Source organism: Furipterus horrens, unplaced genomic scaffold (genome assembly GCF_987537825.1).
Source record: "Furipterus horrens unplaced genomic scaffold, mFurHor1.1.pri manual_scaffold_1, whole genome shotgun sequence".
In the NCBI taxonomy this organism is placed as follows: domain Eukaryota; kingdom Metazoa; phylum Chordata; class Mammalia; order Chiroptera; family Furipteridae; genus Furipterus; species Furipterus horrens.
Window position 1 is genome coordinate 96,704,543 of NW_028327171.1, and position 14,857 is coordinate 96,719,399.

The 14,857-nt window shown below is 37.8% G+C and overlaps 1 protein-coding gene across 1 annotated transcript; it reads right to left on the bottom strand.

Annotated features, from left to right (window-relative positions):
* Positions 1 to 501: 501 nt before the first annotated feature.
* Positions 502 to 13,624, bottom strand: RMP64 (ribonuclease MRP subunit p64). The gene is made up of 9 exons (XM_090276591.1): positions 13,459 to 13,624; positions 10,079 to 10,233; positions 9,659 to 9,738; positions 9,166 to 9,297; positions 8,363 to 8,440; positions 6,671 to 7,032; positions 6,279 to 6,340; positions 3,984 to 4,243; positions 502 to 2,039 (listed from the first exon to the last, which is right to left on the bottom strand). The coding sequence occupies exons 1-9, from the start codon at positions 13,559 to 13,561 to the stop codon at positions 1,577 to 1,579; spliced, it is 1,695 nt and encodes a 564-aa protein (XP_090132717.1). The 5' UTR covers positions 13,562 to 13,624; the 3' UTR covers positions 502 to 1,576.
* Between the last annotated feature and the right edge of the window lie 1,233 nt (positions 13,625 to 14,857).

Here is a 14,857-nt window from a genome sequence, read left to right on the forward strand (position 1 = left end):
GACCTTAAGTCTTAGATTCCTAGAAGCTGATGGCTATTTCTAGACTTGTGAATGACCTCTTCTTGGGATTGCCCATGCTTGAAGGCACTTTGTAGCTACTACCACTTGGTAGGAGCTAGGAGAAATATACAGTGAAAAGTCATTCAAGATTAAAAACTCAAGTCAGGGTGTTCAGTCTTGGGGAAAGAAAGCTCAACCAGTGTTTATCTAACTGCATTTCAGGCTACTTATTATACATCAGAATCACGTGGGCTCCTTGTTACACTTGCAAACTTCTGGCTCCATTCCCTGGCTGTGTTTATCTCTTCAGAAGGGACTGGGAGTCTGCACTTTTAAAGCAGCCCCCACACTGATTCTCAGTTTAAAGTTTGAGAACCACTGGTATGGTATAGATAAGGGGGAAAATGTGCTGAAAACAGGAGAAGAACAAGGCCAGATAAAGAAGGGAAAGGAAATAGGAGAAAATGATAGGATGGCTGAGGAAGAGAAGGATGCAGTACATACCAATGCATTGTTTTATTTTTGTATAAGTCTGTATATAACATAAAACTTAAGGCTACAACCTATTAACAAAGAGAAGCCTAATAAACTTTCTAGTAAGCTAGAACATTTGAAAAATTACCTCAAAATTCACATCATTATTTGAAAATACATATTTACCCTCTCAGAACAATTGAATGAGCAACATAAAAATACCAGATGACAGCATCAGTCCCAAATTATAAATTTATGTTTAGCATCATTCCTGGGTCTGTTTTGTATCTCCTAGTTTTATTTTTATTTTTTTCATTTAACTTTCTTACCTACTTCTTTGTTATCCCGTTGTATGTATTTCATGTGTAACCATGAGTTATGTTACATCCTTTTTGGAATCAGTCACTTGTACCCTATAAATACATAAACCAAAAAAACCCCACAAACTTTTGGAAAATTCCAAAAGCATATTACTATACTCTTTTATGAATTATGGTGAATATATAAAGTGAAATAACAGTTGTGACCAATCCTTAGTAATACAGTTAATGGCAAAACTTTTGAGTTCCTTTGATGATCAATTGTAATATATAAACAAGACAGCAATACCATTAGAAGCTACAGACCTTGGTCTTTGCCATAACGGAGCCAATAAAGTCCAAGTGGCCTTTTAGATGCTTTCTTGCTACTTCCCACCTTTACTCCCCATTTATCTTAATGCACAGGGTAGGTTTTTGTAAACGTAATTAATCAGGTCTTAATTCCCTGGTAAGTCATAAAATTATTCAATTTTTGGGACCTATGAGCTTAAATCAAGGAAAAAATTACAACTGCTTTTCAAGGGCAGGATATAGTAGATTTTTCATCTCACCAACTGGCATTTAGTCAAAGTCAAATCCGACTCTAATAGTCATTAAATGATTAAATGACACAAACCTACCGTAAATGTTTATTGAACTGAAATGCACTAAATCAGTTCTTCTCTGAGTCCCTGTGGTGTTTTCAGACCTTTCCAGATCTCTCCAGATCTCAGGAGTTTCTTTTAAAATAGTAAAACACTGGACTAGTTTGCAAATCATTTAGAAGTCTCATATAAGAGCATCTAAACTCCCATTAAAGCAAAAATATCATCGATATCATCTGTCTCCTTAATGGTTCCTGATGTATTATATTTGTTTATTTGCATCTTTGTCCATGAATCAGTTTCATTTTCATTGCTTCCTGTTAGATTTTCATGATTTTGTTTCTCCTTAGTTTGTATGACAGGATTTGAAACTCTGCTACTTAAGGGTTTCTTACTGTTAGGGTAGAGATTAGTTCCATGACCTGCACAGTGTGAGAGTCTCTGTTTGCTGGTATCTGTAAATGTCTGAGTCCCGTGAGGGGACTGCTGAACTTCCTTTTGAAGAGGCGACTGCAACCTTCTGTGTGGTTTTCTACGTTTTGGTACAAATTTATTCTGTGATCTTCTTAGTCTCTGCTGGTGCTTTGAAGTTTTGCTACCTGAGCCACGAAGAAGGCAGTTGCAAATAGATGTTTTTATGCACTCTAGTTTCTTGGGCAAACTTTAAAGGGCAGAGAGAAAGGAAACACTTGAGATTGTTACAATGCAGAGAAAACATTTTCATAATCTTAACTTCTCTTTTTACCAACTTCCAACAGAAAATACACAATTTATCTAAGTCCCATGCCTGCATACAACCCCAAAATCATGACAAAAAAATCAAGAGGAATGGAACTGGAGAAAGGATGTATCTCATATAGAAAAAAAGTTCTGTGAGGGTGCATTATTCTGCTTCTGGATAAAGAACTGTATTGTAGCAGGAAATGAACAAGGAAGAAGGAATAAAAGTGAAGACCAAGTTTATGTAAGAATGAGAAGAAAGGGCTTCTGGCACAGGCAAACTGACAGTCTTGAGCTACCCAATTTGATCCATCTATCGTCCAGTTTGGAAATTCAGAACTCAAATAGCTAATATTTTAGATGTTTCACTTCTGAGTAGGGTGCACTACCACGAAGTACGTAGGTACTCTTCTAACTGCCTCACTGTGATAATCAGATTTCATAAAGATTAGCATGTATCTATACTTCCTACCCTAACACCTCCCCTCTTCCTTTTTAAACAAATATAGAAATTTGTGGAAGCCCATTATGTTAGTAATGCATGATCTCTGTTTCCAAGCTTTTTACTTGTCTTAATATGAGTGGTGATTTTTACGTGAGGAGAGGGTAGGTATATTTCCCAATTGAAATGAAAATAGAATGAAAACAGAAGAATCTGAAGATCTGAACTGACATCTAGGTCTCCAACATCTGAGCAAAATCCTTCATTTCCTCACATATAAAATGGGAATAATATCGCCTACCCCACAGTTACTGTGGACACTAAGTAGATTTAAAATGTAGTGCGGATGCATTAGTGAAACAGCAAAACAGTATGAAAGAGCATTACGTTTTTGTGAGGAACAAAATAATGGTTTAACCAAATAAACATCAGTTGGTTATCTTTATCATTAACTTTTAATGCTTATCATCTCTGCCTCATTTTACCCCTGACTTTAAACCCAGTTTTGAACAATTCTCTCCATTTCAGGCTGAGTTTCCACCCTAAGAAAGATCCCTTTTAGAAGACTACAGGCCTTTTAGGGATTCCAATGTAAATACCCATCCAGCAGCCCTGGCCTGTATGGCTCTGCTGGTTGGACATCATTCCACAAACTGAAAGGTCGCAGGTTCAATTCCCAGTCAAGGCACAGGCTTGGGTTGCCAGTTCAGTCCCTGGTCAGAGCACATGTATTTCTTGAAGGATACATTAAAAACTGTTCAGAAGAATGACTGCCGCTGTGAAAGCGGAATAAGGATCTTTATAACCATTTGTGGCTGATATTATTACCATAGGCATCTTATTACTTTTTCAATAAAAATAAAACCCTGAAGTGTCTAACTTCATGTATTATTTTAAGCATACTGACTCACAATCAAATATGACCATCCTTAAGCAGTTCTATGAGTAAGAAATCACAGGAAGGGAAGAAATCAATACATGGAGACTCTAGCTCCTGTGAACAAATATTACCTGACCCTGACCTCAGAGACTGGCGTGTGCCCTTATAGAAGGCAGGCACCTTCTGCTTCTGCTCTTACACACTCTTCAGGCTGCACTGAAGCTGTGGGCAGACTGGCCATCTTTCCTACTAAAGCTAGAGCTCTGTGAGGATTAAGTCTGTTTTACACATAATTTCATTCCCAGACACTTCTAATGCTCTGGGGGAGTGAATGGAATGGTGAAGAGTACAAATGAATAAACTCAATTAACCAAGTTTATTCCTCCCAGTGATATAACTTTGCCCAACAAAAGCAGCAAACAAAATTGCAGTTTACGTAGATCCCCTTTTTAACCACCCTTGGGCTACTGGACATCCCATTTTAAAGAAAGTTCACTTGAATATATATGCTCTTACTCTCAATGACAACACAAAAAGGAATATAATTTTTGTAATATACCTACCTATAACCTTGAGCTTCCACATGTTTAAGGCGATTACTTTTAAGAAGTTTGTTGCCCAGAAAGGAAGCCCGAACCTTGAGCTTTTTGCTCCTGCACCATAAAATCGCCATTCGGATTTCTTCAGAAAGTTGCATGAAAGTCTCAGCCTCTTGGAATCTTTGCACAAAACTTTTGGCACTGAGAGTTCCTATCACCTTCTGAGAAGAATGTCTGGTTGCCTTTAGTGGGGATTGAGGACATTTAAGCTCAGAGCTGGCCTCCTGAAATATGGAAAGGTGAGAAAAATACATGATTTGTTTCTGAATTACATGAAAGTTATCAAAATTTAAAAATTCATCTTTAAAGAAAATTTTTTTAAGCTCACTGTACTTTCCTTTTGTCTTCAAAAACTTAATTTTTTATCCACTGTTCCTAACACAATTATTTCCCCCTGCTGTGCCATCCATAGCTGAATTCAGTTATACACAGGAAACAGTATAAATATTCTAACACACATCTCTTTACCTACACATAAGAATAAAACTCCACATGATTAAATACTGGTAAAAGCCTATTTGGTGGGGGTGGGGGGGATCACTGAAGAGTCCTTTTCCTCTATACTACTGGACTACCACACTTGTTTTTCACTTATTTCGGTTCCCTGAGTCACCCTCCTCAATAATGGGTTATAAATGTTACCAAAACACACGAAGACAGGGATGATTGCGCAACGTATGTTAAAAATGCTTAACTGAGTACCATTTCCAATTCTAATTCAGTCATCTTTTGATGTGGCACCTTTGTCTCTTCAATCCTTTTCTGTATCGACTCAAGTTTGAATTTTACCAACTTTTACTGTTTATGAAAACATGTCACCTAGTAGGTCTGTTTTCCATCTTTCAATCAAAGCTTACCTTCTTCCAAATTTCTTACCCTTGAGAAAGTAAAAAGTAGTAGAAAATATAAAAGTAGAAATCTATCAGTGCTTTGTGTTGATCAGTAAAGAAGTCTTACCTAAAAGCAAACTAAGCACATTAATGCTAATTATTTAAAATGTGCTAGTAATAGTCATGAATAAGAGGGATACTGACCAACCAGCTTCAAAACCTAGGACAAGATGGATGGACTATAGAAGTTTCAAGGGTCATAGAGAGCCATATTCTCAAAACAGTTAACAAAACTATTTTGGGGACTGGTGTAAAGGGTAAAGAACAAAGAGTATGATGAACCAAGCTGCCTACATTCAAATCCCAGCTCGGCCCCATATTTGCTGTGTAGCCTGAGCAAGTTTCTTGTCCTTTCTATGCAATTTTCTCACCTGAAATATGAAAACAATAATAACAGCACCTATCTCACAGGGGTTTCGTGAGGATTATATGAGTTAAAACGTTTTGAACAATGCCTGGCAAAGAGCAAATACAATATAAGTGCATATCAGCCATTATCATCATCATTATTATTATTATTCCTCCCTCTGGAACTTGTGAATTGGACATAATGTAAATGCAAGGTGGAAGCCTTGTAAATATTCAAGAAAATACTCTGACTTATGAAAAATGATTAAGAATTATTAAATAGAACGGAAGAAATAACGAATGAAGCTAAGCAGAAAAAAACAATTTTGAGAAGACAGAGGGTAATATAAGTCAAGTAGTTACCAGATGAAGGAGGGTAACACTGACATACTTATCTGTTGTGAAGTCCAGAACAAACAGAATTCACAGACACTGACTAAGAAGAGGAATCATGTTAAAATCTGAACCTTCATAGGAAGAAACAGAAGCCTTCTTACAAAGGATGAGGATGATGATAATGATACTGAAAGTAGATAATATCTAACACCACTAAGTACCTACCGTACTGTCTCTGTGCTGAATACTTTATATGCATTAAAATGGGGACAACCCTATCAAGTATACACTATTAGAAAACAGAGGTATGGACAGGTCAAGAAACTTACATAAGGTCACACAGCTAGTACAAACTAAAGCCAGGACTCAAAGCAGTCCTATCTGACTGCAAAGCCCATACTTTTAAGCTAGAGTACAATCTACACCTATGATGGATACTAGGCTTACTTTAAAATTCTAGCAAAACTCTTAATAAAATATTTCTGAAGGATTTTAGTAACCAGATGCACTGAAGTCCCTTGGAGTGCCTCCATTCAGAAGCACAGACTGAGAACTAAGATGATACTAAGCTTAGAGCTAGGTGTAAAATCAACAGTAAGATTTAGTCTCTAGTCTCTATCCTTGGTAAGTGGCATCTATTCTATAAATTAGCAGCAATCATAAGCTATATTAAAATAAGCCAAACCTGAATGGCTTTGTGTTTCAGCTGTTTGCAGAAAGTCCTCACATCAAATTCTGATGCCTTTTCTGTGGAGATGGAAAGATCAAACACAAAAACTTAGGCACACTATTTTCAAACCAACAAACTCTTAAGTGCATGACCATATTTCTTGCCAAATTACTACGAAGTAAGTAAAGGAAGCAAGCAAAGGACTATGAAACAACAGAAACAAACAACTTTAAATGCTCAAGCTTAGAAAACGCACACAGGTATTACCATACCCCTCTAAAGGTAATCATTGTGAGTTAAAATTTAAAGGTATGGGAGTTCTTTCTACAGAATCCATGATTATATTGTAATTTCAACAGTTTTATTTTTATTTATTTTTTAGTATGTGCTATATCAAAGCATATTACCTTTGAAGATTTTCTTGTTCTTTACTGGCTCTCCAAGATCCACATTATTCTGTAGATTGATCTTCATTTGTTTAGCTTTTTTGGAAATTCTAAGTAAACTTTCTTCACTGCACCTTAATGATTGCTCTTTTGTTAAGAACAGTTTATTTAGCAATTTAGTTACTCCTTTAGCTGCAAAAGCTGCAGGCATTTTGTTTTTAAAGACCTCAGAAAAGGGCTGTCCTAAAAATTCAACAATGTTAGAAGGAAAGGTAAAATCTTTGAAGAAAGGCAATGGTTGAATCCTAGAGACCTCTTGAAGCAATCCAAACAATGGCTCATATAAAGAAATCAGCCTTTTTAAAACACCTTTATAGAGAACCCTAGAGAAAGAAATAGGAGCTCATGAATCAACCAGTAAGTACAATTTGCAGATTATATAACCACAACAATTCAAAGCTGAAAATAAATACCCATTGACCTGCCACTACAGAGTAAAAACAAAACCAAAAACAAAAACTATAGCAAATATTTGCAAATAGTTAGGTAAGTCTAGCTGTAACAGAAAAACCCAAGTGCAAAATGTTACTTAAAACTAAATAAAGTTCTAGACAGAAGGCTGTCTCAGAGGATGTGCATCAAAATCCTAAGTTCGGTTTTATCTAGGTGGTGAGATTTTAGGTAGATTTCAGGTTCTTCACATTTTTTCTCTGTTTTAAAATTTCTTAAGAATGTATCATTGTTGTAATCAGTAAAACTTATTTTTTTTATAGAAAAGAGAAATGAATGTTTGACATTGAAAATATGATCAGTAATTTTACATTGTTACCTCTAAGAATAAGCAGAATTTTAAAAAAAGATGACTGGAAATAGTATTCAAGATACACAGGTCAAGACATCAACACAATGTTTTTAATCTCAAAAGACAGAATTTTGTTTGTTTGTAGTTCTAATTCAAATTAGAGATAATCATCCCAATTGTCTAAAATGGCCCAAAACAGGTATCTTTACAAATATGGGCAGATTTCGAGTCCAATTATATATATTGAGAGATGCAAGAGAATGTCTCTCTGGTTTGCAGCCAGTTCCAGTGTTCTTTACACCAACTAACTATATCTCAAAAAGCAGTGGTATGTCTTCCCAGACCCTATGCATTCTAGTCCTAGAGCAGAAGAGGGTTCTGCATTACTCATAGTTCTTGTTTGCAAGACACAGAAATGGCTCTAGTTAATTAAGCAGTAGAGGTGTTTAGTTTAAAAAGAAAAAAAAAAGCAGTGGTATTTCAGGTGGAAAAAAAAATCTGGAGCACACAAGGAAGGTCATTGCCATTAAAAATTAGAAACCTAGAGGCAAAAAGTGATAGTCTGTCCAGGAATACCTTCATTTTAAATGGGCCATTTGCTGTATGATTATGGCAGCCTTGTTTTTTATTATTATTATTATCATTCCAGTTGCTAATCCTAGGAATTCATTTGCTTAATTGTATAATGTTGAAGTAATCTCTTGGCTTCAGATTCAAAGCCTAATCTTTTGACATAACCATCAACACTTAGCTTCTGAATCTACTCCACATAAACTCTGATCAAATGAAACAGAGCTCCCACAACTTCAGCATCCCACGGTAGAAGAAACATGAAGACCAATGAGAAACCTAGGCTGAGTTAAAGAGATGAGAAAGAACTTAAAAGATTTCAAAGGTGTGTACATACATACCATAATCTGCTCACCAGCCCAACTATCACAAGGTTTAAAATAATGAATTCTTGCAAACCTAGGTGTTTCACAGTAAAGCTGGAAGATTAAGTTAAAGTTGGAAAACAAAACCAAAGTAATTTGGATTTTGTAAGTTACACATATGAAAGAACTAGATTGAAAATAATGTTCTTGAGGAATTAATGCCTTAAAACATATTCTAGTTAATTCATGGAAACTTAAAGTAATATACACTCTGCTAGAGCTCTCATTATTAAATTTAGTTTCCAAGGTTTAGTTTCTTTTCTATTTTTTTTCACTTGTTTTCTTCTATTTTTATTTGCTTTTTGTTTGTTGCTAAAGTTTAGTTTCTAAGACTAAGAATTTCTAACTATCAATGCTCTTAGGATAATACAAGCTAGAGAAAGAAAGGCAATCTCTGGCAGTGGTTGTATCAAGTAATTCCTGGGAAAAGAAGGTCAAGAAGCAAAATTTAAGAATTCCCATAGGGCCCTGGCTGGGTAGCTCAGTTGGTTGGAAGGTTAGATTACCAGTCAAGGCAGATGCCTAGGTTGCAGGTACATACAGTAGGCAACCAACTCATGTGAGAAATCAATGTCTCCATCTCTCACTCTCTCCCTTTCTCTCAAAAGTCAATAAAACTATCCCCGGGTGAGGATTAAAAAAAAAAAAAAAGAATTCTCATTGGTTATAACTCCTACAGACCATCCCCACCCCCAGCTTTCAAATAGAAATACTACTAAATTTATCCAAACAATTCCAGTTGAGAAGAAGGCACAGTATTTCACTTGATTCAAGGATACAAAAATGTCTTACAGCAACGGTCCAGCAACCGAAGTAACAATTTACAGGCTCCCAAAATCTTCATCAGCACCAACTCCACCACTGGTTGGCTAGGGATGACACACGCTTTGGTGGTTACAGGCTGATTTTCACTTGGAAAAAAAAACATAAAAGTACATTACTTTCATTATTAAATATAAATCATATACAGTACTTTTCAAGTCCAGAGTTGCTTTAAGTTCAATTTGAGTTAGTTCTCCATAATGACTCAGTGAAGTTTATGGACACTGATGTTTCAATATAATCCCGGATTTCAAGTCACACCAGTCCCTCCCACAAGGCAACAAAGGGAAATTACCATAAATACCAGATGCCCCTTATTAAAACACAATTTGTAGAGTTGAGGTATAACTGGTTATACTCCAACACCAAGCATAAAAAAATCCAACAGGAGATCACAGCAAGACAGAGTTCCCACCACAAAGCTCATCACAGAGCAACTGGACCACTTACTTGGAAGAAAACAGCTCAGACAGATCTTGAATTGAACCCTCCAAATTCATGTATTTTAAACGTTTTAAACATTGTTCCACCTGAAAGGGCAAGAGAAGTGCAAATTCATGTGTGTATAATACAGACAAGGCCACTGATATGACCAGCAAAGCTGTAAGTTCCATGAGCACAATATATCTTGTCTATTTTATCTACCACTGTATCCTTGAACTAGGCAAAAGCACTGTAATTTATTACAGACTGTGTATAATGAAAAACAGTTCAGAAAAATTCCCACTAGAAACAAGACTTGGAAAGAATTAAAGTTCTTACAAGTCACAAGTAATTTACTCAGTTTCCATAAATAACAAAATATTAAATAATAGTGTGATCTCCATCAGGTAAACATATTGAGTCTTGAGCACAGGGCTTCCTCCTTACCTGTTTCAGGGCCAAATGAGGCTTGTGGCGGCCCATTCTGTTGTGATTGCTGTAAAGGACTGCACATAACACATCTGTTTCTGCATCTAAGGTTTGGCTCTTCAGTGACAGTGTGACAAGACAGCATTCTTTAATTACAGCTGCAGTACAAAGGTCTAAAGCAGAGAACTTTAATAAGACTTAATATGTATTTCTGCATTAGTTGTATCACATAAAAATACAATGCAAGAACCATCTTTCCTTTTTTTGTTTTAAAGCAGCAATTTTCAACCTTTTTCATCTCATGGACACATAAACTAATTACTAAAATTCTGCAGCACACCAAAAAGTATATTTTTTGGCTGTCTGACAAATAGGTATATAATTTTGATTCATTCACATCAGACAGCTATTGTTGTGTTGGTTTTTGCTTTTGTTTTTCTCTTTTAAATTTGGCGATCTAAGAGAAAAGAGGTCAGTGCCCCTAACTAGTCAGATATTACATATTTTAAAAATTCTTGCGGCACACCAGTGTGCCTGCCACAAGCACACTGGTTGAAAATTGCTATTTTAAAGGAACCAAGAACAAATAAATAATTAGCCTTAACTGTAAAGATGTAATTAATGATTCTAAGTATGTGAGAAGTTGGAAAATGGCGACAGATTATATAAAGTCCAGAAATCAAGAGAATGTCTGTTAAACAAGTATGTCTATCTTTATATCACATTTTTATTATTTTAATAATCTTCCATAGGAATGCTCTTCAGTTATTTGGTGCACTCTTAACATCTTAAGTACCTTGAAGGTGGGGCACATATTGTATACTTTATCTGAATCCCCTATTTTGTTATGCACAAAAGCAAGACAGAATGGATAAATTCATGCTCTTAAAAGTCAAAGGTACCATACTTGGGTACCACTTTAAGATAAGAATATATTAAGAGAAACTAACGTGGCAACTGGAAATTACCTGATGAATGCCTGATTGTAGGGGCTCAGCAGAAAGGGATAACCACTTCTGACTCAGAAAAGCTGTGTTCTGGCCCTGGCCGGATGGTTCAGTTGATTAGAGCATCATCCCATACACCAAAAGGTTACAGGTTCAATTCCCAGTCAGGGCACATACCTAGGATTTGGGTTCAATCCCTGGTCGGGGCACACAGCAGAGAAAACTGACTTATGTTTCTCCCACATCGATGTCTCTCTCTCTCCCCCTCCCTTCCTCTCTCTCTAAAATCAATAACATGTCCTATGGTGAAGATTTAAAAAAAAAAATGCTAAAAAAGAAAACAAAAAAGAAAAGCCGTGTGTTCTGTATGGCTCGACGGGCAGCACTATCATCCTGGACGGAAGTAACACAAAGGCAGATCTCTACACACTTGCTTTTGTCCCAGCTACTTGAAGCCAGAATGGGTTGCCTTGAGGATGAGGAGTGGATTCATGAATTTCCACACCTGATAGGAATCCCATTAAGGAATTTCTGAATAGAGGAAGACAGAAAATAATCTGTAAACTGCATAGGAGAGATGGATTCGAAGGAGGATGTGATGATTAGATGGGTTAAAAGCATTTGATAATAATATCAACTATCATTTAAGTATTTATTTACTGTATCAGGCACTGTTCCAAATGCTTTACCTATAACATTAACTCTTTCATTCCTCAAAATAGCCCAAAGAGGTATGTACTATTTTTATCCCCATTTGAAAATGAGTTGAAGCACAGAAAGGGTAAACCAGCAATTTTCAACTGGTGCCAGAATAATTTTTTTTTCATTGTATTTTATTGATCATGCTATTACAGTTGTTCCCACTTCTTCCCTCATTGCCCACCTCCACCCAGCCCTCCTCTCCCTCAGGCAATCCCCATACCTTTGTCCATGTCTACGGGTCATGCATGTATGTTCTTTAGCTAATCAATTCCTTCACTTTCTTTCATCCAGCCTCCCCACACCTCCCACAAAGGCTGTCAGTCTGTTCCATATATGAATGCTTCTGTTTCTGTGTTGTTCATTAGTTTGTTAGTTTATTTTGTTCATTAGATTCCACATGTAAGTGAGATCATATGGTATTTGTCTTTCACTGACTGGCTTATTTCACTTAGCATCATGTCCTCCAGGTCCATCAATGCTGTTAGAAAAGGTTAAGAGTTCCTTCTTTTTTACTGCTGCATAGTATTCCATCGTATAAATGTATCTCAGTGTTTTTATCTATTTATCTCCTTATGGGCACTTAGGCTTTTTCCATATCTTGGCTAGTTTAAATAACACTGCTATGAACATAGCAGTGCATATATTCTTTTTATATTGGTATTTGGGATTCTTAGGAGATTATTTCCAGAAATGGAATTGCTGAGTCAAAAGGCAGATCCTTTTTTTTTTTTTTTTAAATCGTTTTCCACAGCAGCTGTATCAGTCTGCACTCCCACCAACAGTGCACTAGGGTTCCCTTTTCTCCACATCCTCAGTGCAAGAATTTTTAAAACATGTAATACCTGACTATTTAGTCAGGGGCACTGACCTCTTTTCCCTTAGACTGTCAAATAAAAAAACAACAAAAGCCAATACAACACTAGCTATCCAGTGTAAATAAATCAAAATTATACCGACTTTTTGTCACATCAGCAAAAATATATACTTTTGGTGTGCCACAGAATTTTAATAATTAGTTTATGTGTGCCACAAGATGAAGAAGGTTGAAAATCATTGGGTTCGATAATGACAATTCCCAGCAAAAGGAAGAGCCAGAATTCAAACTTAGGCAATCTGGCTACTAAGCCCTACTGCCTAAAAATGGCAACACCATCATACAATGGTAAAACACTTTAGTTTAAGAGCACTCTCCCCTATACTAGACTTACAAGGTGATCATAAGTTACATAAATGTCTAATCACTTATAGTACACCTGGAACTAATACAGTATGGCAACTGTAACTGAAAATTTAAAAGAAAATGTGAAACTAATCTACTACCATTTATGCTCCCAAGAACTTTTCCCAAGTTTGTTTATAACTATAAATATTGCTGTTTGAGAGACTACATTTTAAACAGGCGAATCGGCCCCCTGGTAGCTTGAGCGAGCACAGGGTTTACACGCAGCCCTCTTCCGCAACGCTAGGCATGTCTGGCTCTCTCCGCCCCCTCGGCAAGGGGCTGGGCCTTGGGGCTGGCTCGCTGCAGCCAGGCCCTGCGGTAGGAACAGAGGGTTCACGGAGAGGGTGAGAAGCCACAGACCCTCCAACACTCCTTGGTCAACCCAAAGCACAGGACTTTCTCCGCGGGTCCCGCACCCCTTTCCAGCACCCCGCCAGCTCCGGAAGTCCCGCCCTCTGCGCACGTGCGCCGCCTGGGCCGGACGCCACATCCGAAACGTCTGTACACTCGCGGGGCGCCTCACTCACCCAGAGCGTCGCCCGGGTCCTGTACTGTCACTGCGCTGCGGCTCCCCGCCTTAGGGATTCTCACGCGGTTCCAAGGCTCCGGGCCCTGCAACACCGCAACCATCCTGCGAGGCGAGGGAGGGGCCGGGAAAGGCGGAGCTGGGCAAGACTAACATCCACCAAATCTGATGCGAGGAGACGAGGCGGGGGGAGGGGGAGGGGAAGGGCAAGGGGTGGGGCAGAGGCGGGGCAGGGGGAGGGTCCTTCACTGAATCTTGGATCAAACCCTGTGAACGGGAAAGAACCCAGGTAGTCTCCTAAACCTGGACGCATAATTGAGAGTTTTGAGGGGAAAATCCTATCCTGAAACTACTCCATCAGAATCTCGGAGATGGAGCGAGGAAGCTGCATTTTTTTTATCCTTAGGCATCGGGTAAGACACAAGCAAGTGTGGAACTACAGTAGTTGAAGGCATTTTACAGCTATGGAAACCGAAGCCAACACAATTGAGTTGGTGCACGCGCCCCCAACTCTGCCTCAGCCATTAGGGGAAAGGACGAAATTAAATAAAGAGGATTATGCAAAGTGTAGAATTTGTAACACAGGAGTAATTTACTTTGAGATAGCCAAGCCTCCTCTATCTTGGGCAATAGCAAAGCCACAATCACGTCAAAGAAACTTGGAAGTCAGATGACTATCAATTCCAACCTAAATATCTAAGACTAGACAATATTCCAAACTCTGCTGATCCTTACCTCATTATTATCTTTTAAATAGTTCAGCCCTGACTAGTGTGGTTCAGTGGGTTGGGCATCGTCCAGCAAACAAGTCTCTGGTTCTATGCCCCATCAGGGCACATGCAATTGCAGGCCAGATCCCCTGTTGGGGGAGTGCAAGAGGCAACCCATCAATGTTTTACATATTGATGTTTCTCTCCCTCTCTCTCTCACTAAAAATAAAATCCAAAAATAAATAAATAAATAATTTATCTTCAGCCACACTGATGCCACCTTACTTAAGACTCCTACAGTAATGTATTAAGAGAGGCGGTTTGTGGGTTTCGGAGACACACTGCTGAGGCTCTAATTAAAGCTATGCCCTGCCCCTTTACTGACTACGTGATCTCAGGAAAATTACTTAATTCCTCCAAACCTTAGTATCCTTATAGTAAAATAAAAATAATAATAGTCTCTACCTCACAGACTTGTAAATACTTTAGAACAGTGCCTGACATAGAAACATTTGCCAGAATTAATATTGTTGATGTTATTTCTAGTGTTTAATACAAGTAGCACTGCCTTATTGAAACACTTCCCATGCTCCAGGCATGCTTTGCACTCACTAGCTGGACCGCCCTTCTAATACACAATCTCCCTGCCTCAACTCGGGTGTCATCACCTCTGTGTAATTCTTCTTGAAT

Excerpts from the sequence above, each read along its gene's own strand:
- RMP64 (XM_090276591.1), bottom strand. The coding sequence starts at position 13,561 with ATGGTTGCGGTGTTGCAGGGCCCGGAGCCTTGGAACCGCGTGAGAATC. Across the intron at positions 10,234-13,458 it reads GGACCCGGGCGACGCTCTGG|ACCTTTGTACTGCAGCTGTA; the intron begins GTGAGTGAGGCG and ends TCTCTGCTTTAG. Across the intron at positions 9,739-10,078 it reads CTCATTTGGCCCTGAAACAG|GTGGAACAATGTTTAAAACG; the intron begins GTAAGGAGGAAG and ends TTGCCCTTTCAG.